Source organism: Hyperolius riggenbachi, chromosome 4 (assembly GCF_040937935.1).
Source record: "Hyperolius riggenbachi isolate aHypRig1 chromosome 4, aHypRig1.pri, whole genome shotgun sequence".
Taxonomy (NCBI): Eukaryota; Metazoa; Chordata; class Amphibia; order Anura; family Hyperoliidae; genus Hyperolius; species Hyperolius riggenbachi.
Window position 1 is genome coordinate 332,777,507 of NC_090649.1, and position 27,201 is coordinate 332,804,707.

Below are 27,201 nucleotides of genomic sequence, written 5' to 3' on the forward strand. Positions count from 1 at the left end.
TCTAAAATCAGATTATACACTTTTGCTTTTTGCCTTGGTTGTCACTCCTGGGATAGCCTCACTTCCTCTATAGTCAGGAACATCTAACAGATCCCTGCCCCACCTCCCTTCCCTTGTAAATAGAATTATCTCTATTGCTGGGAATACACGGGTCGATTCTGCACCCGATCATTTTGCCTGCTCAATTCTCTTATCTTCCGCTCATTTTTATTTATTTTTTTCAATTCACTTCAATGACAAATCGAGCGGCAAAACGATCGAACGGTAATCGGACATGTCGGAAATTAGCTATCTAACCATCTTATCAGCTCAGAATTGACCCATGTATTCCCAGCATAAGATACTTAAGGTCTGAACTTAAGGACCGCAGTGTTAAACCCACTAAAGACCAGGCCATTTTTCTCTAAATGGGCCACTGCAGCTTTAAAGGGAACCTAAACTGAGAATAATATGAATTTTTCATTTTAAAATAATACCAGTTGCCTGACTATCCTGCTGATCCTGTGTCTCTAATACTTTTAGCCACAGCCCCTGAACAAGCATGCAGATCAGTTGCTCTGACTGAAGTCAGACTGAATTAGCTGCATGCTTGTTTCAGGTGTGTGGTTCAGCCACTACTGCAGCTAAAGTGATCAGCAGGATAGTCAGGCAACTGGTATTATTTTAAAATGAAAAATCCATATCCCTCTCAGTTTAGGTTCCCTTTAAGGCCTCACTGCAGGGCCGCACAACTCAGCACACAAGTGATTTCCCCCCCTCCCCTTCCCTATTTTATCCCCACCAACAGAGACTTTCTGTTGGTGGGGTCTGATTGCTCCCAGGTTGTTTGTTTATTTATTTATTTTATAAAAAAAAAATTTTTGATTAAATTTTACTTCCCCCCCCCCCCCCCCCAGGTCCCTCCCTCCCAGCGGCAGCCTATGACAGAGATCCGGTGTGATAGGCTTCAGCCTATGACAGCGGATCGCTCCTGTCGTCCCCAGGGGGATAGCCGTGTCACATGGCTGTTCCCAGTGCAGCGCTGCCTTAGATCGCAGCACTGTACAGACTTATTAGACCGCGGTTCCGCCATCTAACAGTCTCCGAGTGGCGATCACCGCTGGGAGACTGAAGGCAGAGCGGAGATCTGCCTTCCAATCGGAAATGTGCGCGCATTGGCGCCCGCAATCTCCTGCTAGCCCCATTGAAGGCCATTCACACCAATTGGCGTGGAGTGGTCCTGGGGCTGCCGCCGCGTTCACGCCAACTGGCATGGAGCCATAGTGGCCATACATCAAGCGATTTTGCCATTAGATCAAGAGAAAAAAAATCCCTTTCTGATGGAATCTGATCAGAGAGAGATCTGTTGGACACCCATACACAGCAGGACGAATTCCGATCAATTTCAGCATTAAGTCTTTTTGGAATCGGCCGCATCCCCCCAAATGTATGATGTACCCCTGCATAAAGATACTTCACCTGTGTGCCGTACTTCTGCTGGCATTATAGCATGTGGAGCGAATGTTTGGCGTCACACATGCTCCTCACGTGCTACTGTGTATGCCGGTAGTTAAGCAGTCACCTGTTTACAGTTAGTGTCAGATGCAGTAATGTTCTATTCAAAATTTGCAGCCACTGTGCCACATAGACAATACATTCTGCTGCTCTCATCAGTTAGGTTGTATGCAGGGCCGTGCAGAGGGTCCTTAAGTGGGGGGTGCTCAAATTTAAAAAAGGGGCCTGGCAATGCCTCCCCTCGCATCCCCCCCCCCTCCTTGTTTCTGGCTAGGGGGGTATTGATTGTCATACTGCTGAATGCAGATGATGGGTGCCATGTGGGTTCTGGGTGTCAGTACTGAGTGTCATGTGGGTTCTGGCTATGGTTGGGTATCGAGTGTCATGCAGGTTGTTGATTGCAAATACTTAGTGCCATGTGAGATCTGGGTGCATGTACTGGATGTCATGTGGGTGCTGGGTGCAGGTACTGGATGTGACATGGGTGTGAAGGCTTGGCACCATGCCTGTACTGGGTGCTGGCTATGGATGGGCTTTGGGCATCACATGGGTTTTGAATGCAGGTACTTTGGGTGCGGGTACGGGTTAAGTGGGTGCTTGGTGCAGATAGTGGGGGCCAAGTGGAAGCTGTGTGCAGGTGTGAGTACTGGGTGCAATTTTAGGCCTGGGTGCAGATACTTGGTGTCATGTGAGTGTGAATACTGGGTGCCAGCCAGGGCCGGCGCTACCATTAAGGCAAAGGAGGCAGCTGCCCCAGGGCCCCAGAGCTTGTAGGGGCCCCCAGTGGCTACAAGAGGAAAAAAATTTCAAATCGGCCTTATAGTTTTTGAGAAAATCGATTTTAAAGTTTCAAAGGGAAAAAAACACATTTAAAAACCTGCCGACTTTAATGTTTAATAGCAAATCCACCTTAAATGCTAGAAACCCTAAATTTGCAGGATGTGTTAAAGGAAACCTAAACGGAGAAGGATATGGATTTTTCCTTTTAAAATAATACCAGTTGCCTGAATCGCCTGCTGATCCTGTGTCTCTAATACTTTTAGCCACAGCCCCTGAACAAGCATGCAGATCAGGTGCTCTGACTGAAGTCAGACTGGATTAGCTGCATGCTTGTTTCAGGGTGTCATTCAGCCACTATTGCAGTCACAAAGATCAGCTGGACTGCCAGGCAAACTGGTATTGTTTACAGGAAACATCCATATCACTCTCAGTTAAGGTTCCCTTTAAGGAGATCATTAGGAATAAGAGGAAAAAACAATTTTTCAAAAAGACCTTATAGTTTTTGAGAAAATCGATTTTAAAGTTTAAAGGAAAAAGTACAGTTTTAAATGCGGTAAATGTCACTTTTAGTAACAAACCTAACGGTAGTGTAATTTTACATGCATCAAACGAAAGCGCAATAAATTTCCTGACGGGGTTTCCAGAGGGTCTATATGCAGCCACAGCGCTTTGGCCAGGGATCGCTATATAGCCGCAATATGGCTGTATGAAGATCCCTGGCATTTTTTCCTATTTTCCCAAATTTTTTTATGTTTAGAGTGTGGGAATTTAAAAAAAAAAAATTATGTAGGGTCCCCCCTCCTGAAACTTTTTAACCCCTTGTCCCCCATGCAGGCTGGGATAGCCAGAATGTGGAGCTCTGACCGATTGGGACTTCACACCCTGACTATACCAGCTGCAAAAAAGGTCCCCTAATGCCGATTTTTGTTCCGGGGTATATGTTGAGGGGGCCCCCCAGGTTTATTTTGCCCTGGGGCCCCACTGTTGCTTAAACCGGCCCTGGTGCCAGCTATGAGGGGAAGGGGTGGCTTCTGGGAAAAGTAGAGGTCAGTGTGGGTGCTGCAGGAAGGTGCAGGGCCGTGCAGAGGATCCTCAAGGGGGTGGTGCTCAAATTTGAAATCGATAAATCGTGCTAAATTGTGTATGTAATACCCCCTTTCCAGAAAGCATAAGCCAGTCTTAACACCCACCCACACACACACACACAGTCACACACACGTACACCTTTATAGCAGTATTAGGCAGACTTTGTGTCTCCTTCCAACCAACTCTTTTGGTGCTACCACCCTCAATTCAGCAGTGATAGGTGCCCACTGTTAGTGGATTGGAGTGGGCACAGTGGAGCCCACAGTTGAGGCACAGACTCACTCTGTCCCTCTTGATCAGCACCCAAGCCTCTTTTCAGGCAAATAAGTGGTTACCAATATGCAGTGGTTGCTAAGCATTAATAGATGCAAAACTGCAGTAAGTGCCAAGGTGCAGTGGGTGCCCAGATGCAGTAGATGGTAAGACGCAAAGGTTCACTTTGTGCTAAGTTGCAGTGGGTAAAGTAAAGTCTGTGTCAAGCTGCTTTGGGTACCAAGGTCCAATGTTTGGGTGTTCATTTGCAGTGGGTGCTTTGCAGTATTGGGTGCTGAATGAGTAGCAGATGGGGATAAACAATAGTGGGTGCCATGTGAGTGCTAATTGGTACAGGGAGCCATGTGAGTGTTGGACATGAGTGAGTAGGGAGTGCCATGTGTGGTCTGGATGTGTGCAATGGGAGAGTACTGAGTCTCATATGGGATCGGACCAAGGATATGTACTGGGTGCTATCTGGGTGCTGGCCATGGACGGGTACTAGGTGCATATAATGGCTTTGGAACTTGATGACATGAGTACTGTGCCATGTGGGTGTTGATTATGGGGGTTATAGTGTCTTAGGTGCAAATACTGAGTGCCAACTGGGTACTGGGAGTGAGTATATGGTGGGTGATGAGTGCTGGCTAGTGGGGTATTTATTGTCATGTGGGTGCTAAAGGCAGATGCTAGGTGCAATGTGGGTTCTGGGTGCTGGCACAGTGTGTCATGTGGGTTCTGGCTGTATGGGTGTGTATCAACCATCATGTAGGTGTTAATTACAGGTACTCTGTCCCTTGTGAGTTCTGGGTGCATGTATTGGATGTCAGATGTGAGTGCTTGGTGTTTGTACTGGGCACTAAGTGGAGGCTTAGTGCAACTGGAACTACTGCAGATGAAGCATGTGGGTGTTGGGTGCAGGTACTGGGCATCACATAGGTGTGAATACTTGGTGCCATGCCTGCACTGGGTGCTAGCTATGGGTGGGCATTGTGTGTTATGTGGTTTCTAAGTGTAGGTACTTTGGGTGCTAGTACTAGTTATGTGAGTGCAGACAGTGGGTGCCATGTGGAGGCGGTGTGAGTAGTGAGTGCCATGTTGGGGCTGGGTACAAGTACTGGGCCATGTAGATGTGAGTACTGGGTGTCAGCTATAGGGTGAAGGGGTGCAGGTACTGGGTGTCATGTGGCTGTTTGATGCAAATACTAAGTGCCATATGGAGGCCGGATGCGAGTATTGGGTGCAGGGTGCTTGGTGCAAGTACTGGGTGCTTGCTATAGTGGGGGTTACTGGTTGAGTGTAATGTGGGTGCTGAATATTGGTGGGATTGCTGTGGGTGCAGGGGGTGGAAGATCACTGTGGGTACTGCTATGAATGGCATAGTTGCTGCTAGGGAAGGTAGAGGTAAGTGTGGTTGATGGGGAAGGGTAGGTCACTGTGGGTGCTGGGGGGAGAAGTAACTGTGGGTGCTGTGGAAGGTAGAGGTCAGTATGGGTGCGAGAGGAAAGGGAGGTCGCTGTGGGTCCCTTGGGGGAGATCACTGTGGGTCTCGGGAGGTAGAGGTCATTGTGGGTGCAGGAGGTGGGAGGTCACTATGGGTGCTGCTATGAATGGCATAGTTGCTGCTAAGGGAGATAGGAGTCAGTGTGGGTGCTGGGGGAAGGGAAGGCCACTGTGCTGTGGAAGGAAGAGATCAGTATGGGTGCTGGAGGAAGGGGAGGTCACTGTGGGTGCTGGGAGAAGTCAGTGTGGTTACTAGAGGAGGGAGTGGATGCTGGATGTTGGGAGAGGCCACTGTGGGCGCTGGCAATGGAAAAGGTCACTGTAGGTGCTGCTTTTGGGATGGGAGGTCCCTGTGGGTGCTGCAGGGGACAGGAGGGTAGCCACTGGGGGAGGGAAATATCACTGTGGGTGCTGGGGGAGGGAAATATCACTGTGGCTGCTGGGGGAGGCAGGATCACTGCTAGAGCTGGGGAGGAAGAGGTCACTGTGGGTGCTGGGGGAGGGAGAGGTCACTGTGGGTGCTAAATGGAGGGAAAGGTCACTGTGGGTACTAGGTGAAGGGAGATGTAATTGTGGGTACTAGGTGAAGGGAGATGTCACTGTGGGTACTGGGTATTGAGAGGTCCGTATGGGTCCTAGATGGAGGGAGAGATCACTGTGGGTACTAGGTGAAGGGAGATGTCACTGTGGGTACTGGGTAGGGAGAGGTCAGTATGGGTCCTAGGTGGAGGGAGAGGTCACTGTGAGTGCTAGGGGAGGGAGTGGTCACTGGGTACTAGGTGGAGGGAGAGGTCACTATGGGTGCTGGGTGAGGTAGAGGTCAGTATGGGTCCTAGGGGGAGGGAAAGGTCAGTATGCTACACAAGGATACCTGTCTGGGCCTCTTCACTTGACAGTGTCCCAGGCGGGGGCCGGAGCTTCCCACGGATGGGCGGGGCTTATCACGATCGGAGCTTATTTTCCACGGCGAGAGGGGCCTTTTTTGAAGAATTAAAAAGGGGGTGCTTGGGCACCCAGAGCACCCCCCTGTGCACGTGCCTGGTTGTATGGCAATATGCATTGCTGAAAACATGCCATTTTTAGATAAGCGTAATATAGCAGTAAGAGATCTAAAGGAATTCATCAAATGATCTAAAGGAAATATTAAGTTTGTGCTAATAAAATTGCTACTATATGTATTTAAAATGCTTTATTATTTTTCTTCATAAGTTTGATTGGAAAATATCACTCTTTAAACTTTTATGAACTGTGTTTTTCTAACCTGTTTTCAATTTCCTGTAACATATTTCTGTAGTTCACTATGCATTTCCTTAACGTGAATAATTAGATATTTCTGTCTTAAATTTATCAAAAAATCTTTTGCCTTCGTGGAAAAGTGTAGCAGATATTGCTTGTCAGCTGGATAATTTGAAAACCCTTGATCTAAGGTATGGCAATAACCCTACATGCAGTCACAACACACAGTTTGCTCCTGTAAGAAGCAGGGAAACCATTACAGAAGTCTGTGACTCTCCATAGTCTGCCCAGGACCAGAGAAATTATGCTTCATGTGTTTAGTCTATTAGTTGTTATGATGGGGCGAAAAGCTGAAAACATAGTACAGTATATATATATATATATATATATATATATATATATATATAGTACAGTGTATATGTATATATATATATATATATATATATATATATATATATATATATATATATATATATATATATATAATGCTGGAGTTAAGCTGCCTGCAAATGTCTTTGCCCCATCAGACTTCAGATGGCTCTAGTAAAAAAAAAATTCAAAAAATAAATAAATTATTTATATATATATATATATATATATATTTTAACTTTGCAGTTATTTATTTGTAAAAAATGTTTGGAATCCTGTATGATGTTCGCAAAAGTATTCAGCCCCCTTGAATTTGTCCACATTTTGTCACATTACTGCCACAAACATGAATCAATTTTATTGGAATTCCACGTGAAAAACCAATACAAAATGGTGTACACGTGAGAAGTAAAACGAAAATCATACAGGATTCCAAACATTTTTTACAAATAAATAACTGCAAAGTGGGATGTGCGTAATTATTCAGCCCCCTTTGGTCTGAGTGCAGTCAGTTGCCCATAGACATTGCCTGATGAGTGCTAATGACTAAATAGAGTGCCCCTGTGTGTAATCTAATGTCAGTACAAATACAGCTGCTCTGTGACTGCCTCAGAGGTTGTCTAAGAGAATATTGGGAGCAACAATACCATGAAGTCCAAAGAACACACCAGACAGGTCAGGGATAAAGTTATTATGAAATTTAAAGCAGGCTTAGGCTACAAAAAGATTTCCAAAGCCTTGAACATCCCATGGAGCACTGTTCAAGCGATCATTCAGAAATGGAAGGAGTATGGCACAACTGTAAACCTACCAAGGCAAGGCCGTCCAACTAAACTCACAGACCGAACAAGGAGAACGCTGATCAAAAATGCAGTCAAGAGGCCCATGGTGGCTCTGGACGAGCTGCAGAGATCTACAGCTCAGGTGGGGTAATCTGTCCATAGGACAACTATTAGTCATGCACTGCACAAAGTTGGCCTTTATGGAAGAGTGGCAAGAAGAAAGCCATTGTTAACAGAAAAGCATAAGAAGTCCCGTTTGCCACAAGCCATGTGGGGGACACAGCAACATGTGGAAGAAGGTGCTCTGACAAAAATGGAACTTTTTGGCCAAAATGTAAAACGCTATGTGTGGCGGAAAACTAACACTGCACTTCACTCTGAACACACCATCCCCACTGTCAAATATGGTGGTGGCAGCATCATGCTCTGGGGGTGCTTCTCTTCAGCAGGGACAGGGAAGCTGGTCAGAGTTGATGGGAAGATGGATGGAGCCAAATACAGGGCAATCTTGGAAGAAAACCTCTTGGAGACTGCAAAAGACTTGAGACTGGGGCGGAGGTTCACCTTCCAGCATGACAACGACCCTAAACATAAAGCCAGGGCAACAATGGAATGGTTTAAAACAAAACATATCCATGTGTTACAATGGCCCCATCAAAGTCCAGATCTAAATCCAATTGAGAATCCATGGCAAGATCTGAAAACTGCTGTTCACAAACGCTGTCCATCTAATCTGACTGAGCTGGAGCTGTTTTACAAAGAAAAATGGGCAAGGATTTCAGTCTCTAGATGTGCAAAGCTGGTAGAGTCATACCCTAAAAGACTGGCAGCTGTAATTGCAGCAAAAGGTTGTTCTACAAAGTATTGACTCAGGGGACTGAATAATTATGCACACCCCACTTTGCAGTTATTTCTTTTTAAAAAATGTTTGGAATCATGTATGATTTTCGTTCCCCTTCTCACGTGTACACCACTTTGTATTGGTCTTTCACGTGGAATTCCAATAAAATTGATTCATGTTTGTGGCAGTAATATGACAAAATGTGGAAAACTTCAAGGGGGCCCGAATACTTTTGCAAGCCACTGTATGTGACAGATGTTATATTGAATATCATGCACTATTGATAATTTGTAGTTAATTTGGAAATAAACATTAAAGCACATTTCACACATGGAAAAACTGAGTACCAGGGGTGGTCAACGAGATACAAATAATTTTGAGTTGATGCAAAATTTATGTTAATTTTATGCAAATATATGCACATTGGAACTGGACCAATAATATTCACTGTGTACTGCAAGGGTGTCAAACTCAATCATGTAAAAGTTAAAATTTTAAACCATAGTCTAAGTCGCAGGCCAAATTATTCATTACGGTACATTTATTTATTATATTGAACAGTCTAAACTAAACTAATCTAAATTAAATGGCGTAATACAAGATCAGAGCTATTCGGAACACTAATACTACAGCATCTTTCCAGTGGAAGGGTTTCAGTTATAAAGATAACTCATGGGAACTTGTTTGTATTGTGCATGCCCTAATGCTGGTGAGCACCTTTTACCTACCTGGTAGACTCTTTTCTTGTGGGCATCCGTAAGCTACCTGTACTGTGGTGGAACAATATTGTTGGGCGAATACTTTTGCAAGCCACTGTGTGTGTGTGTGTGTGCGTGTGTGTGTGTGTGTGTGTGTATATATATATATATATATATATATATATATATATATATATATATATATATAATCTATCCTTCCTTGCACCAAGCTAAACCAAGGACTTGAGCACTAGAATATAAGGGTACAGGTCAGAGATGTACCAAAGCTTTACTTATTTATGTTCTCCTGATTGAAATCCTGAGCAGTTTGAGGGATTATCTTTTCAACCAAGCTATGTAACTGTATCTGCTGCACTACATAGAATGCACAGTGCTTTTTGCATACTGTATATTTTCTTAATATCTGTTCACTATTCAAGCAAGTCTGTAGTTTCTGAGATAGGTTCCTACTTTTTTCTCAGTTGTCTCCGGTTGCTTTCCATATTATCATATGTCTCTCTTCAGAGTGCCCCTTCAAAATTTGGCCTCAAACGCTGGTGAGGATATTAGGCTGTAACTATAATAGGGTTTACATTATGAGCTTCTTTGAAAAGGACAGTGACATGATTATGTACCCTGTAAACTGCAGCGGAAGTTGTCAGTGCTATATAGCACTAGCTGGAAAGTGTACTGGTTAAGGGCTCTGCTTCTGACTCAGTAGACCTGGGTTTGAATCTCAGATCTTCCTGTTCAGTAAGCCAGCACCTATTCAGTAGGAGACCTTGGGCAAGTTATAGTGGCTCTGGCACTTTGAGCCCGCCAGGAGAAAATTGCAATATAAATGTTATTTTGTTTTTTGTCTATATAATACTGGAATCTAGAAGCTAAATAATTGCTGCTATGTGTATTTAAAATGCTTTAAGCATATCCTGGTATTTCAGCAGCAGCAGAGTGAGCCATCATTTGTCTCACCCTGTGCCAAAGTGATCGGGGGGCAAAATGCCATTTACGCACCATGGCGGCCCCTTGAAGTGCAAGTGGGTGGGCAGGAGGTGGGAAGCAAGAGATGCCAAATAGAACCCTTACTACTAATCAGTGAGATAGGTTCCTATTCAAAAGTACATCTTGTACTCCTTTTTACTAGCATTCATTTTGATTTTGCAACGAATGAGATTTTCTTCTAACAGCTTTTCAGTTCTTTGCAGAATGATGTTGCCATCACTGCTCCATATGAAAGGTTCTGAAATGTATTACTGTGCCATTGTAACTTCTGAAAGTGCCGTTCTGGACCAAATTTCATCTGCCATAAATCAAAGTGCACGTTATGGTAAAACTGTCCAGCGCACACAGTATGTTTGTGCTCTTCTCTTACAGTGAAAACAGACTTTCCCTTCCTTCTGATCCACCCTTGTTGGCAAATGCATTTTGTAATTTGACGGTGCTCTCTCTTAGCCGGACTGGGATAACATGGAATGAGGTAAGCTTATATTCTTCTTGGGGCTGGATTACGTGCCCAAAATGGCAGTATGCAAGAAGACCCCACAGTAGTACTAAAAAGCTGGGATGGAGTCATCAACAGGTGAATAAAATGAATGCAAATAAGAGGTTAAGATCCCATCTTGCATTCCCCCAAAGGCAGCCCAGTTGTGGCAGGTATTTGATTTTTGGGGGAGAGGTTGGGTGACTGGGTGGACTCACATCTGCAATCTCTGCTGCTTTGGATACGTTTCAAGATTCTGTGCCTGGCCCTGGCCTATAAATCTGTGCACAAAACCATCCCTCGGAGCTTGTTCACAGGTATACACCAGCTCCCTCCAGGCAGACCTTCACCTAATGGTCCCATGCATTTTCCACTCCCGTGTGTGCATGCAGGATTTCTCAAGTGCCACAACTACCCTCTAGAACTCCCTCCCACCGCCCATCAGACTTGCCCCCGATCAGGGTGCGTGCAGCTCTGGACCGGGCATGCGCAGTAGTCGGCGACTGGCGGCAATGGGTCAGCTTTGTGGGGGTAGCTGCTGCTGGCTGGAGGGAATCAGGAGGACATAATGGGCACAGGACAACTCCAGGAGGCGGCAAGAAGCCCCATTTTTTCTTTTACTTTAGAATCCCTTTAAGTTGAATTACTGAAATAAAATGGACTTTTGCACGATATTCAAATTTTTCAGGTTTCACCTGTATTCTACAGCCCTACCTAGTGTGTCCATCTCCCTTTTTACTTAGATTGTAAGCCTTTGGTAGGTTCCTCCCTCCCCTAGTGTATTCTACATAGTTGTGTGTGCTCCTTTCCTATTATTGCCTCGTACTTGTATTACTGGGCCTACCTAACCAGCCCAAAATCACCTGATCATGTATTTTGTACCCTGTTTGCCTTATATAGTTCTGTCCTATGTTGTATAACCTTGTTATGTTACGTCTGTCATCCTTTGTATCATGGTATGTATTTATTGTCCAGCGCTGTGTAATATGTTGGTGCTTTTATAAATACAATAAATAATAAATCGTGTCCCATTATTTATCCAAGACAGGAAGCATGTTCTGTCAACAGTCAAGTAGAATTTCACTTGGTCGGGCGAGTTTGTGTGTGGGTGATGCTTGATGTTGGAGCATTGTATTCCTTGATCCCATATTGACTCACAGTGATGTCTATAAAACGTCACCTTCAAAGATACTCTAGATATTCTCCTGCTGTCCTAGCTTTCATTTAGGTTTATGTACAGTTTCTTTTATCACATTGTTTTGGTTGGTAGGAAGAGGGGGCTGCTTATTCTGGGGCACACCGGCTTGTTAAACTAGGGAGGAGGCTGCTCATACCGGGGGGCACACCTTGGCTACCTATACTGGGTGGGAATCTCATTACCTACCTGAGCAGGTGGCAGAACTAAGACCACATTTGGCTTCCAGGACTGGGGCGGAAGAGTTGCCCATCGGCTACGTATACTGGTCACACTGTCAGATTTAGGATCTCTTTAGTGGCCCGTGACTCACAGTTTGCCCACCCGTGATGTAAGATGTACTATAAGACCACTTTGTCTGCGGATCCCAGAATATTATCATGGTCCTCTGTACTTCTGTCAACATATCCAATATTGCAAAACATTTTGCTAATGCACATGATGGTGGTAACATAGCAAGATTATTTACATTGATTATCCATGTATTGATGATTCCATGCCGCTTTGTTATTTTACTTTGGTGTCTGTATATCGCCCCTCTTGGGCATGTAATGCGGCCCTAAGAAGGAGGTGTGTGTGTGTGTGCGTGCGTGCATGCGTGCGTGCATGTGTGTTTAATATGTATATACTGTGTATATATACATGTGTTATTTCTGTCTTTATATGGTGAGCTGTGACTGAAGACCCTGAGTGTGGACCACGTCAGTGCTTCTGCGATGTGCCAAGTTTACTGGATTTTACCCACTTCAATGTGTGCTGTGGGCTGTTGTGCATAGTCTGCATTGTTGCCTGGTGGGGGGATGGCCTTGTCCTCCCTGTTTGTGAAAGTGTGAACTGTCTCTTCATCTGTATCTCCTATTAACTGCAATGTTTCTGGCAGGTCTTGCAATGTGCCATTATGTTCCCCAGCCTCGAGGAGCTCCATCTAGTGTCAAATGATATTGCAACATTAGAAAGGTAAAGATTTTAGTCTTTGTTATTTGTGGGAGTTTAGTTATGTAAACAAAAATGGTGCCATGATGTTAGCTATAGACGCTAGAAGTAAGGACATTGCATCAGGCGATCCTATTTTCAGCTAATAAGCACAGTATATTTACAGATCCAACAATAAAGGTTAAATACCTTGTTCAGCTGAAGTTAATGAAACATCACAGAATTATATACACACAGAATAATATTATACATAAAGGTGATGTATAAATAAGGTTGGAGGGGTCAAGTAATCAGTGCTATATTTACAGGGAAAGACGGGCTGTAACCACCCCCCCTTCTTCCCGACATGGGTGATGATGGAATAAGAGAGACGTTTGGAAAGCTCACTGGTTGTCCTTCCATCTCGCTAAATGCAGAGACCGACCACAGACCAACAAACACCTATAAGTTACTACACACTTTAACATTTATTAGTGTCAAAATTGTATATAGATAAATCCTTGACATAAAATTCCCACTCTCAAATCACAAATGACGATCTGTTTGGCACACCAAGTGCTTGTAGAGTCCAATTTACATATTAGTACCTAGTGGCCATCTAACTTTCACACTCAAGGGTAACATCTACCCAGAGTTTGTATGTTCTCCCTGTTTCTGAGTGAGTTTCTTCTGGGCACTCCACTGTTTCCTCCCACATCCCAAAAACAAATGAGTTAATTGGCCTGCTCTAAATTGTCCCTAGACGACAATGGACATATGACTAGGAATTGGATTGCAAGCTCTTCTGAGGGACAGTTAATAACATACTCCGTTAAAGCACTGAGGAAGATGGCCGCTATATACAGTAAATACTAAATAATAGTAATGACGAAGCCAAAGCTGATACATAATGGTTCACTTCCTTATGACAAGAATAAGACAAGGTGACCGACACAACGGTTCATCTGGTCCCGCTGACCAGTCGCATCACCTCAGTGGACTGTACTGTACTGAATGAGGTAAGGACCTGACACTGTGCAGCAGCTAGATTCAAGCTCTGTGGAAACCCGATTGCATGACCAATCGCATCACTGGACACTTTTAGTAACCAACCAGCACAGTCACTTGTCACAAGATTAGCTAAAGTGATAAGAACCACCTATAGTCGCTAGATCTCACCACAACTTCAAGAGGGCCCCTCCGCTGTATATTGTTGCAGTCATCAGTCCTGCTGCACCCCACTGCCATTACCTCTTTCACTGTCCAGACTGTGTAAGAGTCTGATAGATACACTATTCAATATGGAGAGTCTTTGATGTTTACCAACCACCTAGTCATATCACTATAGGTGGGTTCATATCACAAAGTAACAATTTTCCCTGCAAGAGAGAAAATATTAAAAATAAGTTTATTACTGTCTTTTATTCTATTTTGAAGAAAAATTATTTCCGGAATAAGGCCATAGTGTCTGTTGTAATGCTAGCATTTTTGAAAAAAGCAGTTCTGCATCTACTTTTCCTGCAATACACCTGACTAACATTTCACAGGACACATGTCTGGATGCTGTGGAAAAATGTCCTTTAAACAACATTGTACAAGCCAGCTGCACTATATCTACTCAATAGTTGTCAGAATTGATCCACTAGTTGATCCGGCCAGAATACGCAATAGCAGTTACTGTTCTTTGTCATTTGGCTACATTTTTCATCAAGATGTCTGTTGCTCGTCGAACATTTCAAGTGACTTTTTTACAACGTGTGTACAGGGCTTGAGGTTTAGTGCACTAGCATGCACATTTTTTTGATGAAATAGGTATTCGGTTAAAGACTTTGCTTTTTTTCTAGTTTATATTCACATACCATCCTGGTTGCTATTAGAATTTGCCCTGTTTAGTTTCAAAGAGACTTCTGTGTGTGCGTTTTTAAAAGTCAACATTGTGTTTGATGAAATTACCATATGAATCCATGCACATGCTGACCAATTTTTCATCTTCTATGCATGGCATGGCATAGTAAAGATGTACCACTCCTGCCTAGGTTCTTCATTCTTTTTTTTTTCTCCACAGAGCCCCTATGTTTTCCTACCCCTCCCCACCCCCGGTGCTGCATGTATATCAAAGTATGCTAGGAAATAGGGCATAGTACCACACCTTGATCGCTGTCCATTGTCTGCCTGCCCACTGCTATGTCCCAGAGTCCATCTGCTCATGCTGTGTTGTTCAGCCTCAATCTGGGTCCGCTCACTATTGCCAACATGAAAAGGAAAACTGTCTCAGAATAGGGCTGGACAATGTAGCAGCAGAGGGACCATAAAGACACAACCAGAGGAGGCCTCAGTTTCAGTGGATTCAGTAGTGGCATCTATTGCCATACTTTCCAGCGTGTTCCCTGCTCTAAGCTCTGCTTGAAGGTATGGAAGTGGAAAGAAAGGGGCTCAGGGTAGCTCAGAGTAAAAGGTGTCCCTAGGCTGAAAGAGATGTGAATTAATAATAATAATTCCAACATTTGTACAGCACTTTTCTTCTGTCAGACTCAAAGCACTTTTGAGCTGCAGCCACTAAGGACACAATCAAGGAGCCATCCTGCAGTGGAAGTCTTGCTCAAGGATTCCATATCTTGAGTTATGCTCAAGGGCTCCATACTGAATAATTACTGGCTTACTGAATAGAAAGAGCCAAGACTTGAACCCTGGTCTCCTATGTCAAACGACGTGCCCTTAACTAGTACACTATCCAGCCAGTAGCTGAAGAGAGAAAAGCCATCAGTGAAACCAGGAGTGATACCTATGCCCTTCCTCTTTAGCATTCCCCCACATCACCCCCCTTTCTTACCATATTAGGAAAATGGTAGTAAGACACAGAGGCCTAGAGAAGCTATATTCTGCATAGCAGTAGGAATGTAGGTGACAAGGGGCTTGGTAGACCTTCCTTGTCTGCATTGAAGGGGGTAAGACACAGTGGCTGCAGGGCCGAGACAAGGTCCACCACCAACAGAGGCTGAGCTTCCCAAGTGCGCCTCCCCATTTAAATGTAACAATAAATTGCACAAACATAAAAGTATTTTTCCACAGGAAAACTAATTTTATGCTGAGTTAATCTAATTTTTTTTAAATCAAACTTTACATTTCCTTTAAGGCAGGGAACATAATCTGCCACAAATGTGTTTATAGGTGCACAGTGTTCTCCCCCCAAAAAATTTTCAGCCGGGTGGCAAAGAAAAAGAAGCCGGGTGGAGAAGTAAGGGCCCTTTTCCACTAGGAAGCATGATCGCAATTGTGCTGCGATCACGCAACCTATAATTTCCACTACCCGTGATTGCGCCGTATAGCTACTGGGAACGGAGCACGATCGCCCACCAACTGCGATTCGGAAAAAATGACACATGCTAGTGGGAAGTGAGCACTGCGATTCACATGTTATCGTAGTGCTTATTGTAATCAGCAAAACTGCTGCAATCTGCTTTCTGAAGCGGATCGCAGCTAGTGGAAAAGGGCCCTAAAGTCATGCTGGGTGTAAAGGGAAAGTTACACCCAAGTGGGGTGTGTGGGTAAGTAGGTCAGGCTGGGGGCTGGTGGGGTGGGTGGGTAGGTGGTCAGGTTGGGGGCTAGTGGGGTGGGTGGGTAGGTGGTCAGGCTAGTGGGTGGGTGAGTAGGTGGGTCAGGCTGGTGGCTAGAGGGGTAGGTGATCAGGCTGGTGGCTAGTGAGGTGCGTGGGTAGGTGGTCAGCCTGTTTGCTAGTGGAGTAGGTAGGTTAGTGGGGTGGGTAGGTGGTCAGACTAGTGGAGTGGGTCAGGCCAGAAGCTGGTGGCTAATTGGGAGGGTGGCTCAGATTGGAGTCTGTCTGCTGGTGGGCTAGTGGGGAGGGTTTGCAACTCACCTTGGGGATGCCCGCACAGTAGATACAGAGGGGGAGGGGGCTCGGCGTTGCGAGCAATGAAGCTTCTATCCAGCTCCTCGGGTGGTAGATACACTCTCTGACACTAGAGCACCAACCAGCCACCTGGTCTACGCTGTCGCCTCTGTGCAATGTCGCACACACCAAAATAGTAAGTAGTATGTGCGGCATTGTAGAGAGGAGACCGTGTGGATCAGGCGGTTGGCTGGCGCTCTAATGTCTGAAAGCGCCCAGAGCTGGTGACTCTGTATCTACCGCCCAAGGAGCTGGCTAGAAGCTTCATTGCTTGCAATGCCGAGCCGCCGAGGCCCCTTCCCACCTTTAGCACCACCTACAACCCGCCCAGCCAGGGAATCACTACAGACAGGGAAGCATTCCTGCAGTGTTCAGCGACGGTTTTCGCTATTGAGCGAGAGCTGTGCGCTTATTGACAGCAATGGAGCGCTCCTGCCTGCATTTTGAATTACAGCACCGAGGGTTTGGCAGCCAGGCGGGGTTTCAAATCACCCGGGCGGCCTGCCCACCTAATTAGGCCTGGGGAGAACACTGGTGCAGAATGCATGATATACTTTATCCACCAAAAACATACTCATTCTGCACCTATATACACACGTGACAAGCTATGCTGCTGGCTTGCAGGCAGAAGCAGATCTTTCTCAGACAAACAACTAACCAGGCAGTCAGATTGGCATCAGGATCTAAATAGTAAGTCTTTAGTAGTATTACTCAATGTAAACTTTGAAAATATGGCCGCAGGTGCCAGTCTCAACTAGGCAGCCAGCCCGCGAGAAGACGCTGCGAGGGACGTGAATAAGAAGGAAGGCGGAATCGGACTAGCACATGCACCAGCCAGCGTCAAGAGAAGGGGGCGGGGCAGGACCCATGCGAGAGCCACCAGTAAGCATAGGCTTATGTCAGACCCACCACATGCTTGCAACATGCCTGGCTGGAGAGAGCAGGGGGTGATGCCGGCGGCATTAACAACGCCGTGGCAACTACTGTACACTCTCTTGGAGAAAGTAGTACAGAGAAAATCCACGCCACAGCAATAATAGATGCAAATAGCGGGGCAGGCGCCGGGCAGTGCAGGTACCTAGAAGAGACTGATCCTGCGCATCAATGACCTCACTGACCAGAGGGTGTAGCCTTGCCAGCCTATGTGTCAGCCCGGCCCTGAGTGGCTGTATTTTGTTTTTATTATTGTCAATGATATAACTGAGACTACTTTTCAAATAACTTTTGGAGTAATATCTAAAGCCAAAGGACTAAAGTTGTATATTTTGTCTCATTTACAGGCCAGTTAACTGTTTCCAGTGTTTAATGCTTCTTGATATGTCAAACAATAAACTTACAGATGGAAACCAGCTTCAAGCAATATCAGCATTGCCAAGGTATAACAGCGTTTCTTCTTTGTTTTGAGTTTTTTTTTAAATATGTATGTCAGGCTTGTCTGGCTAATTGCTATAGGTCAGACTGTATGCTCATATGACTGACCTATAACCCAGCCCTAACACCTGCGTACACTCCTGCCTAACAACTAAAACCACATAACCCTCAGTGCTCTCCCCAGAATTTTTTTCCAGCCGTGTGGGGTGCAACAGGGGAATGCTGGGCCAGCACAGCTCTGCTTACAGCATAGGAGAAGGCAAGCTGATGACAGCCGGGTGCTAACCAAATTTAGCTGGGTGGAGTACCCGGCTAAAAGAGCCTGGGAAGAACGCTGACCCTGCAGGCAGATGTAGCATACAAACTAACATACAGCATTCTCCAAACACAGCAAGGAAATGCAGATACAGCGTAATTGAATAGTCACCCGGGGCTTATGGACTGAGGCAATCCAGACGAAAGTATTATCACAATACAGATGCAAGGTCAAACAGGCCCGGGATCAGGACAGGCAGCGTTCATGCAAGGTCATTAAACAATCTGAGGTTTGGCAACAGGGAATCCAATAGATTCAAGGTCAGGTACAAGCCGGGTCGAGAAAAGATGATCAGAAGAAGAGTAGTCCGGTTCAATTCGGGTCGGCACCGATGTATCAGATCTGCAAGAAGCTTGGTCAAGAGACAGACAGGATCTGCAGCAAGACAGGGCACTTGGTGTGAGCGCAATTTCCGCTACAAGCCCAGCATAGGTTATCACGGGCACAAGCTAGAGCGCTCACCTGATTCAAATACAAACATCCCACCAATCAGAGAACAACGTGTCAGCAGTCAGCTGAAAAACAGGGAGACATGTGACTACTGTAGCGTAGACGGAGCGCGCACTGAGACGCGTCCTCCGCCTGCTGCCCTGCACGCCTGTGAGTCAGCGGTAGGGACGGCAACAAACTATGAGTCAGTGGCAGGGCCGTCAGCGGCGGCCTGCCGAGACCTTACAATGTATAATATTTAGCTTTTTCCCGCAAGTTCGGATTAATCTGAAGATACCTATGTGTGTGAGAGAGAGAAAGAGACACATATTGATCTTTTCCATGGCTGTCCACATTTAAAGTCAGGCTCCAACCTAGACACTCAGTAACCCTTCTAAGATACTCGTGTATATGAGGAAACAGTGGCAAATAACACTCAATGTCGTTGGCAACCATACACATACAGGGCCACCAAGTCTGAACCATGCTTTTCGGCAGCAAAATAGTTAATCCATAAACTTTAAAAGAGGAAAATTGGGCAACAGTTCCAAAATGCAAAAGACTTCAATGGGCTCCCTAGTAAACAATACAATTATATACACTGGGGGTGATGGAACAGCCTGACACCCGTTTCACGGGTCTCCCCGCTTCTTCAGAGGCCAAAAGAGGTTACCTTTTGGCCTCTGAAGAAGCAGTCAAAGCAGGAAAATGGTCAAATGTAAGGATGAGTGACTGGTCCAAATTTTAATGGCTGGATGATTGGGTAATAGCATCTACAAAACTGCAGGCCTTGCATGGTGTTCCCATTATGCAGTGGTTAGTAACTATCAAAAGTGGAGCAAGGATACACATCTGGTAATAGGGTCATGGGTGTCCAATCCTCACTTATGCGCATGGGGAGTGAAGTCTAGCATCTGTGGTCCCACTCCACAGAAGAACTACTGTGTTGCACATTACTGAAATATTAAATGCTGTCTTAGAAAGAAAGGTGTCATGGTAGCTAAAATAGCCTACTGTGGGTATGTCGACATCCAAACTAGACCATGAAGAAATTAAAGAAGGTGGTATTGCATAATTTCTTTGGCTTAGAAATTCTCCAGATCTCGATTTGATTGTTCATCTGTAGAATGTTCTGGAAAAATAGGTCCAATTCCTGAAAGCCCCACATCTTTACTTACAGGACTCAAAGGATATACTGTTTACATCTTAGCCCCACACATAACAGGACACCCTTAAATGTCTTGAGTCCATGCCTTAATGATGCAGAGCTGTTTTGGTGGCATAAGAGGGTACCGACACAATATAAGGCAGTATGTTTTACTCACATAATTCCACGTAGGCACATTGTTATAGATCTTTATCTGGTATGTTTTGCTTAATGCACATTCCCTAGTCTTTTATAATCAGCCATTATATTTCAAAATATTCTTTCTTGCTGGTAAGTTTAATTTGCCAGTAAGACTTACACCTTATCTTCTACAAAGGCCTTACCTACAAATCTGTGCACAAGACCTGCCCAACCTACATTTCTGAGCTCGTCAACAGATATAAGCCTGCCCGTCCCCTCCGGTTCTCCAATGATCTCCGCCTGACCTCCCCACGCATTTCTCATTCCCATGCACGCTTACAAGATCAACACCTTCAACACCTTCAACACCTTCAAGCAAGCCCTCAAAACACATTTCTTTAAAATAGCCTACCCCACATCTACCACACTCTAACTCTCTGTCAATCACCCTTTCCACAGTGCTACCTTGTGTCCCCCCACCCTTTAGATTGTAAGCCTTGGCACGGCCTCCCCCTTCCCTTAGTGTGTCCTTCTTAATTTTACTACCCCGGCAATTACACCCTTCTCATGGACTAACTCGTACTTGTTTTGCCGGGTCTCTGTAAACCGCATTTTATACCCTGATTGTATGTATAACCTTGTGCTATGTTGTATAACCGTTTGCTACCTCTCTGTCTGTCGCCCCTTGTTGCAATGTATGTATCCCTATTTATTGTCCAGTGCTGCGTAATATGTTGGCGCTTTATAAATACAATAAATAATAATAATAATAATCTTCAGTCAGTGTCGGGAGTGGGTTTTCTTTTCTCTCATGAGGTGTGCATCCATTTCATGTCTGAATGGTTATGCGTCTCTGTCACATCATCCGATCCATGTGTTCCCTGACTACATCGCCCACTTTTGTGTACTTACTTGGACAGGGAACTCATAGGCTGTACCTGCCTGACTTCATTGCCGCCTGTGTCGCCGGTATTTGCTGCTGTATGAAAGCGTTACCAATGCGACAGTGAATACCAAAGACACAGGCAGCAATAAAGCTTGGAGACCCTCCAAATACACAGCCAGGAGGGAGAGGGTACAGGCACAGGTACAAGCTAGCTGGTATCTGCCTCACACACTCATGGCAGTCAGCTGAAGACGGTACAACTAAGCAAGTATAAATATGTAATTATATTTTATGAAAAGTAGTACCAGTAGTATTTTAGGTGTGTGGTGATGTTTTTTTTTGCTTTAAAAAAAAAAATCAACAAATATCTACCGGTAATTACAATAGTTAACTATAGAGATATTATTTGCTACAGTTGCTGACAATGTACCACACAGGACATGTACATGGCTTACTTACTGGTCTGTGAACCACAGTTTGTAGACCAGTGCTTTAAAAAAACCTGTACCTATAGGTGGCAGAGATGTGAAGTGAAATTTGAAAAGGTAGTATTTGAGGTTTTTTTTTTTCGTTTTTTTTTTTCTCCACACTGACAGTGAACTTCCCTAGACTGAACCAGACCTTTGCACAAAAGTAATTGGACACAGAAGGTTAGGGTAGGTTTACAGTGAATGTGTCGCACCAGTGCTGGGCAGATTCTGGGCTATTTTCAGTGTAATGGCATAGGATGCGCTGTGCGCTGAAAATGTTTGCATCAGTGTTTTGTGCACTGCAAAGGATGCGTTGCCTTTACATTGTATTGACGCCACATCTGGGTCGCAACGATTTGCTGCGCAGCACATTTACTGTAAACATAGCCTTAATCAGTGAGGGCTGGTTCGCACTTGGCAATTCTTCAGCTCTTTGCTCATCGCCAGCATTCAGCAAAGCGCTGCTACTAATGTATCTCTATGGATACATTCACACTGCAGCGTTTGCGATTTCGATCAGTCGCAAACACGCTGCATGCAGCATTTTGGGGGCGATTTCACTGTGATTCTCGTTCTACTGAATGTGAATCACAAGCTAAATCATGCTGAGTCTCGAGATTTTGGCTTCAAATTGCGAAGTTGAACACGAACGCGGGCTAGCGTCGCTCCAAGCGCTGAGTGTAAACTAGCCCTGATGCTGGTCAGCTTGGTTGATTAATGATTGATTAATTAATCTCATAAATGCTGTGAAAAGATTCTATTCTGCAAACAGTACTTCCATGTTTAATTTTCACCTTATTTCTAAAAGCTGGTATTCTCTATATCCACTTATTTCTTCACAGATTGAAACAGCTGATAATTTCAAATAATAGAATTTCATCAATTGAATTTCCTGTTGCTCAGTTAGGTCAGTTTTTATTATCCTTCTATATGTATTTATTAATTTAAATAATTAACTAATACATTAATTTACTTGTGGATTTGTTTTTCATTTATTTAGGCTCCAACACTGAAATGTTTTCTTCCCTAAATAGTTTGTCAGTTGATGGAAATAACATATCAAAGGTATGAGTCAAAGTACTGTTTTGTTATGGCTTAGTAAAGTGCATCTATTAGTGGATCTTGTAAAATTTACCTAGCTATACTAACTTATCAGAGTTAAAGGCACATACCAGCCAACTTGAAGTGTCCTGCTCTGCCCTACGTTTTTTAGTTCCTGAAGCTCATCACTACATGATAGATTGACATTACAGTGGAAACCGTTGAGCTGGGATGAGGTCTTGGATGACCGCAGATTGCGGGGATGGGAGGAGAAGTTACACTTCTCCTGGTGACCTCCCCTGCCACCTCTTGCCCCATGGACCCTGTCCCATCTGACATGCTCCACCCACACTTCCCTGTCCTGGCCTCAGTCCTCACCTCTCTGTTTAACTTCTCCCTCATCACTGGCACTCTTCCCTCTGAATTCAAACAGGCCACTGTACAGCCTCCTGCCTAACCTCCTGAGCGTTACACTGCTCAGGAGGTGTTGTTAATTTTTGCCCAATTTAAAAAATTTTGTGGCAAATAGCTATAAATCCTCTAGCTAGCACTAGGCTAGCTGGAAGAACTCCCCGCACCCTTTGATCGCCACCGCTCCCCCGTTTATACATTACCCAGCCTGGATCCAGCGATCAGCGCAGCCTCCAGGGACATCCCGGTCTTCACTATGGGGAGGATCGCACATGACGTCATGATGTCGCCGATGTCATGACGTCATGCGCAAACCCGATCCTCCCCATAGAGAAACCAGTGCTGCGCTGGGAGGCTGCGCGATCACTGGATCCAGAGGGGATAACGTATAAACCGGGGGATCCAGGGGTACCGGAGGCTCTTACTAGCTAGCCTAGTGCTAGCTTAAGGATTTACAGCTATTTGCCACATTTGTTTCATTAAGGGGGACTCCTAGGGCCACAGAGCAGTATGCCCGACACAGTGTCGGGCATACCTCTAAGGAGGTTAAAAAACCCTCACGCGAGCCCTCACTCTCATCCAGCTACTGCCTTATCTCCTTCCTCCCCTTTGCTTCAAAACTACTGGAGCACCTAGTCCACCAGTGCATGACCCAATACCTTGGCTCCAACTCCCTGTTTGGCACCCTACAATCTGTATTTTTGGCCAGCCCACCGAGACCAAGGTCGTCAACGACCTTACAATCGCCAAGATTGAAGTAAAATATTTCATCCTCGACCTCTCATCAGCATTTTACACAGTTGATCCCCCCCCCCCCCCCACTCCTCCCATCCCTGCAATCTGCGGTCATCCAAGACCTCATCCTAGCCTTTTTCTTTCCTCCTACCTCTCAATACCTATAGGACCTCCCTTTAATGGCTCCTCCTTAACCTTCACCCTCTCTCGGTTGAGGTCCTCCTAAGGCTCTGTTCTTGGCCCCTTGCTGTTCTAAATTTACACCACTCCATCAGCAAACTCCTCTCCTCTCTAGGCTTGAACTGCCACCTGTACGCAGACAACACTCAGATCTACCTCCATACCAAGGACCTCTCCACCACCACCATGGATAAGGTATCCTCCTGCCTCTCCACCATCTCATTCTGGATGTCATCCAGGTTCCTGAAGTTAAACCTGGAAAAAACAGATCTCCTAATTTTCCTGTCCCATGGACATCTACAGTATGTCACTGTCAATGGTACAATCATCTTCCTGACTACACAGGCCCGCTACCTGGGTGTCACCCTGGACTCAGCACTCTCCTTCATCCCCCACATTCAAAACCATTACTAGGGCCTGCATTTATGCAACACCTCAAGATCCGTCCCTTCCTGACCCCGGACATGGTCAAACTCCTTGGCCATGCCTTCATCATCTCACGCCTGGTCTACTGCAACACCCTACTGTCAGGACTTCCTCTGAATCGCATTGCTCCCTTACAATCCATCATGAATGCAGCAGCCAGACTTATCTACTCCTTACGATCTACTTCAGAATTAGCTTCATGATCCTAGGTCTGGCCTACAAATCCATAAACAAGTCCTGCCTGACCTACATCTCTGACCTGGTCAGCAGATACATACCTGGCCACCCACGCCACTCCTCCAATAAACTCCTCCTAATCACCCCACACATCTCGCACTCCCATGCACAACTAGAGGAATTCACCACCCGCATCCTGTGGAAATTTTTTGTACTGCCCATCAGGCTTGCCCTCTACCTCAGTACCTTCAAACAGACCCTCAAAATGCACCTCTTCAAGAAGGGCTACCAAACATCGTTGATGCCCTAACGCTCTCTGCCGAGAACCTCTCAATGCAGCCCCCCTCCTATCGTGTCACCATCCCCACCTTTTAGTAAGCCTTCGGCAAGGCGCACCCATATGTATCATACCTGATCGGGCATCCTGCTCACAGAATGAGATGAACTTGATTTACTGTGACTACTACTCCAGTGTAAGATCTGGCATTGTGTCTTAATTGTGTTGTGTTGTCTGTCACCTGTTGTTATTGTCTGTAACCTTATTTATTGTCCAGTGCTGCATAATATTTTGTCACTATATAAATATAATTAATAATAATAATAATAATACAACTATACACCAGGATAGTGAATGCCTTCCACTTTGAGGATAAACTACCTGCTAACTTTGAAGCCAAGATCTCTCCAATAGAGCCCTCATACCTTCCTTGATTACTTCCTGGGGATATGTCATTTTTATGAGTTCTGTCTTGGCTAGACCAGGGCTGTTGACAGCCTTTTTTCAAAAACAAAGCCTAGAAGATACTTTTCCCCAGGCTCTCTGCCACCATTGCCCTTTATAATGGAGGTGGTAACTGTATAGGTGTATAGATATTTCCTGAAGGCACTTTTGTCTTACACAACATAGCTGGTAATTCTCAAAGATCTCTGATGAAGCAATTGATTTCAAATTGTGCAGTGATTACTGGTTACTCTGGGATTCTGCTTTAAGTCAACACAACAAATTCATATTACCAATACGTCATATTAAATAATCCATTTTACAAGGACTGAATGCTGAACCTTAGTATTATTACATGAATGTATTGAGTTATATATATTTTTCTTATTGTGATGGTGAATGTGTATTTTATTCCTTACAGTGGTCCTTTATTAATGAGTTAAATAAACTCAAGAGTTTGCAGTCTCTCAATTGCCAGAACATTCCACTGATGGATACCGAGAAGAACCCTGAAACTGTCCGGCAGATTATAATTGCAAAAATAGCAAAACTGAAGTATTTAAACAAGACAGAGGTATGTTGTTTTATTGTGTTTAAGAGTTCAAACCATTTAAATCCTTCCCAGTAGGTCGGTGTAAGCCTGTAAAACCCAGCGAATGCAAAGTCTACCGATGTGGAGTTGTCTTCTGAACAATGGCTGCCTACATTGTCTATAAGATTGGAAGGGAAACTGCAAAAGAAGGGCAACAAAGCCTCCCCATCTTTGCATTTTTCCCTTGTGCAATGTTAAGTACAAGGGTATCATCCCCTCGTCATGGAAGGGGAGACAGAGAATGGATGCATTGTTGGACATGCATATTGGTATGACTCAAACACACATTATTTTGATAATGTAAACAAAGATTAAGATTTATTAAGAGATCAGCATTAACCACTTCACCACTGAGGGGTTTTACCTCTTGAGCACCAGAGCAATTTTCACCTTTCAGCGCTCCTTCCATTCATTCGTCTATAACTTTATCATTAGTTATCACAATTAAATGAACTATATCTTGTTTTTTCCGCCACCAATTAGGCTTTCTTTAGGTGGGACATTATGCCAAGAATTATTTTATTCTAAATGTGTTTTAATGGGAAAATAGGAAAAAATGTGGGAAAAAATTATTTTTCAGTTTTCGGCCATTATAGTTTTTAAATAATGCATGCTACTGTAATTAAAACCCATGAAATGTATTTGCCTATTTGTCCCGGTTATAAAACCGTTTAAATTATGTCCCTATCACAATGTTTGACGCCAATATTTTATTTGGAAATAAAGGTGCATTTTTTTCAGTTTTGCGTCCATCCCTAATTACAAGCCCATCATTTATAAAGTAACAGCGTTGTACCCTCCGGACATAAATATTTAAAAAGTTCAGTCCCTAAGGTAACTATTTATGTATTGTTTTAATTGTAAATTTTTTAATTTTTTTTTAATTACAAAAAAAAAAAATAAGAAATGTGGGAGGTAATGAGTTAATTTTTTGTGTATAAGTAATGTATTTGTATGTAAAAAATGCTTTAGGGTGTAGTTTTACTATTTGGCCACAAGATGACAACAGTAACTTTTTGTTTAATGCAACCGCCAAGCGTCCTTCCAGATGCTTGTAAGGAAGTACTAGGAGACTGGGAAAGTTTTTTTTTTTTCACAATGATCGCGCTGCTTATCGGAAAAGCAGAGGATCATTGCGGGGCTTAGATCAACGAACGGGAATGGATTTTCCCGTTCATTGATCTCTAGGCGAGCGACGTGTTTACGAGCGGGAGTGCGCGCTAGAGCGAGCGGGAGCGCGGAAAGTACGGATTTCTCCGTCCCTGGGGGTGAAAGGATGGAAAAAGGGACGGAGAAATTCGTACGGGCGGGGGTAAAGTGGTTAATATATGTATCGTAGAGAGAGGAAGGTCTGCCTAACTGGATGGTTAAGTCAGATTTTTATTAAAAAAAATCAGTACTGGACAAGGCATATCAGCTCAACGCGTATCTGAGCATACACTCGCTCCTTGTTCATAGCTAAAAATGCTCTCCAAGGAGCGACAATTTATAACCGCATAGTAACGCCCTTGGGGCAGTCCATACAATGAAAAATGTCAAGTCTTGAAGATACAGAATACAAAAATAGTAAAAATGCATAAGAAACACGCTAAATAACCTATGAATAAGTTACCTAGTGTAGCA

The 27,201-nt window shown here is 44.4% G+C and overlaps 1 protein-coding gene across 1 annotated transcript in view; it reads left to right on the plus strand.

Annotated features, from left to right (window-relative positions):
• The window catches only part of TBCE (tubulin folding cofactor E), a 66,285-nt gene that overhangs the window by 21,656 nt on the left and 17,428 nt on the right, over positions 1–27,201 (plus strand). The window contains 7 exon segments of the mRNA XM_068231833.1: positions 6,443–6,542; positions 10,416–10,518; positions 12,597–12,673; positions 17,816–17,911; positions 22,138–22,202; positions 22,296–22,360; positions 25,408–25,560. Coding sequence (XP_068087934.1) covers positions 6,443–6,542; positions 10,416–10,518; positions 12,597–12,673; positions 17,816–17,911; positions 22,138–22,202; positions 22,296–22,360; positions 25,408–25,560 — 659 coding nt within the window.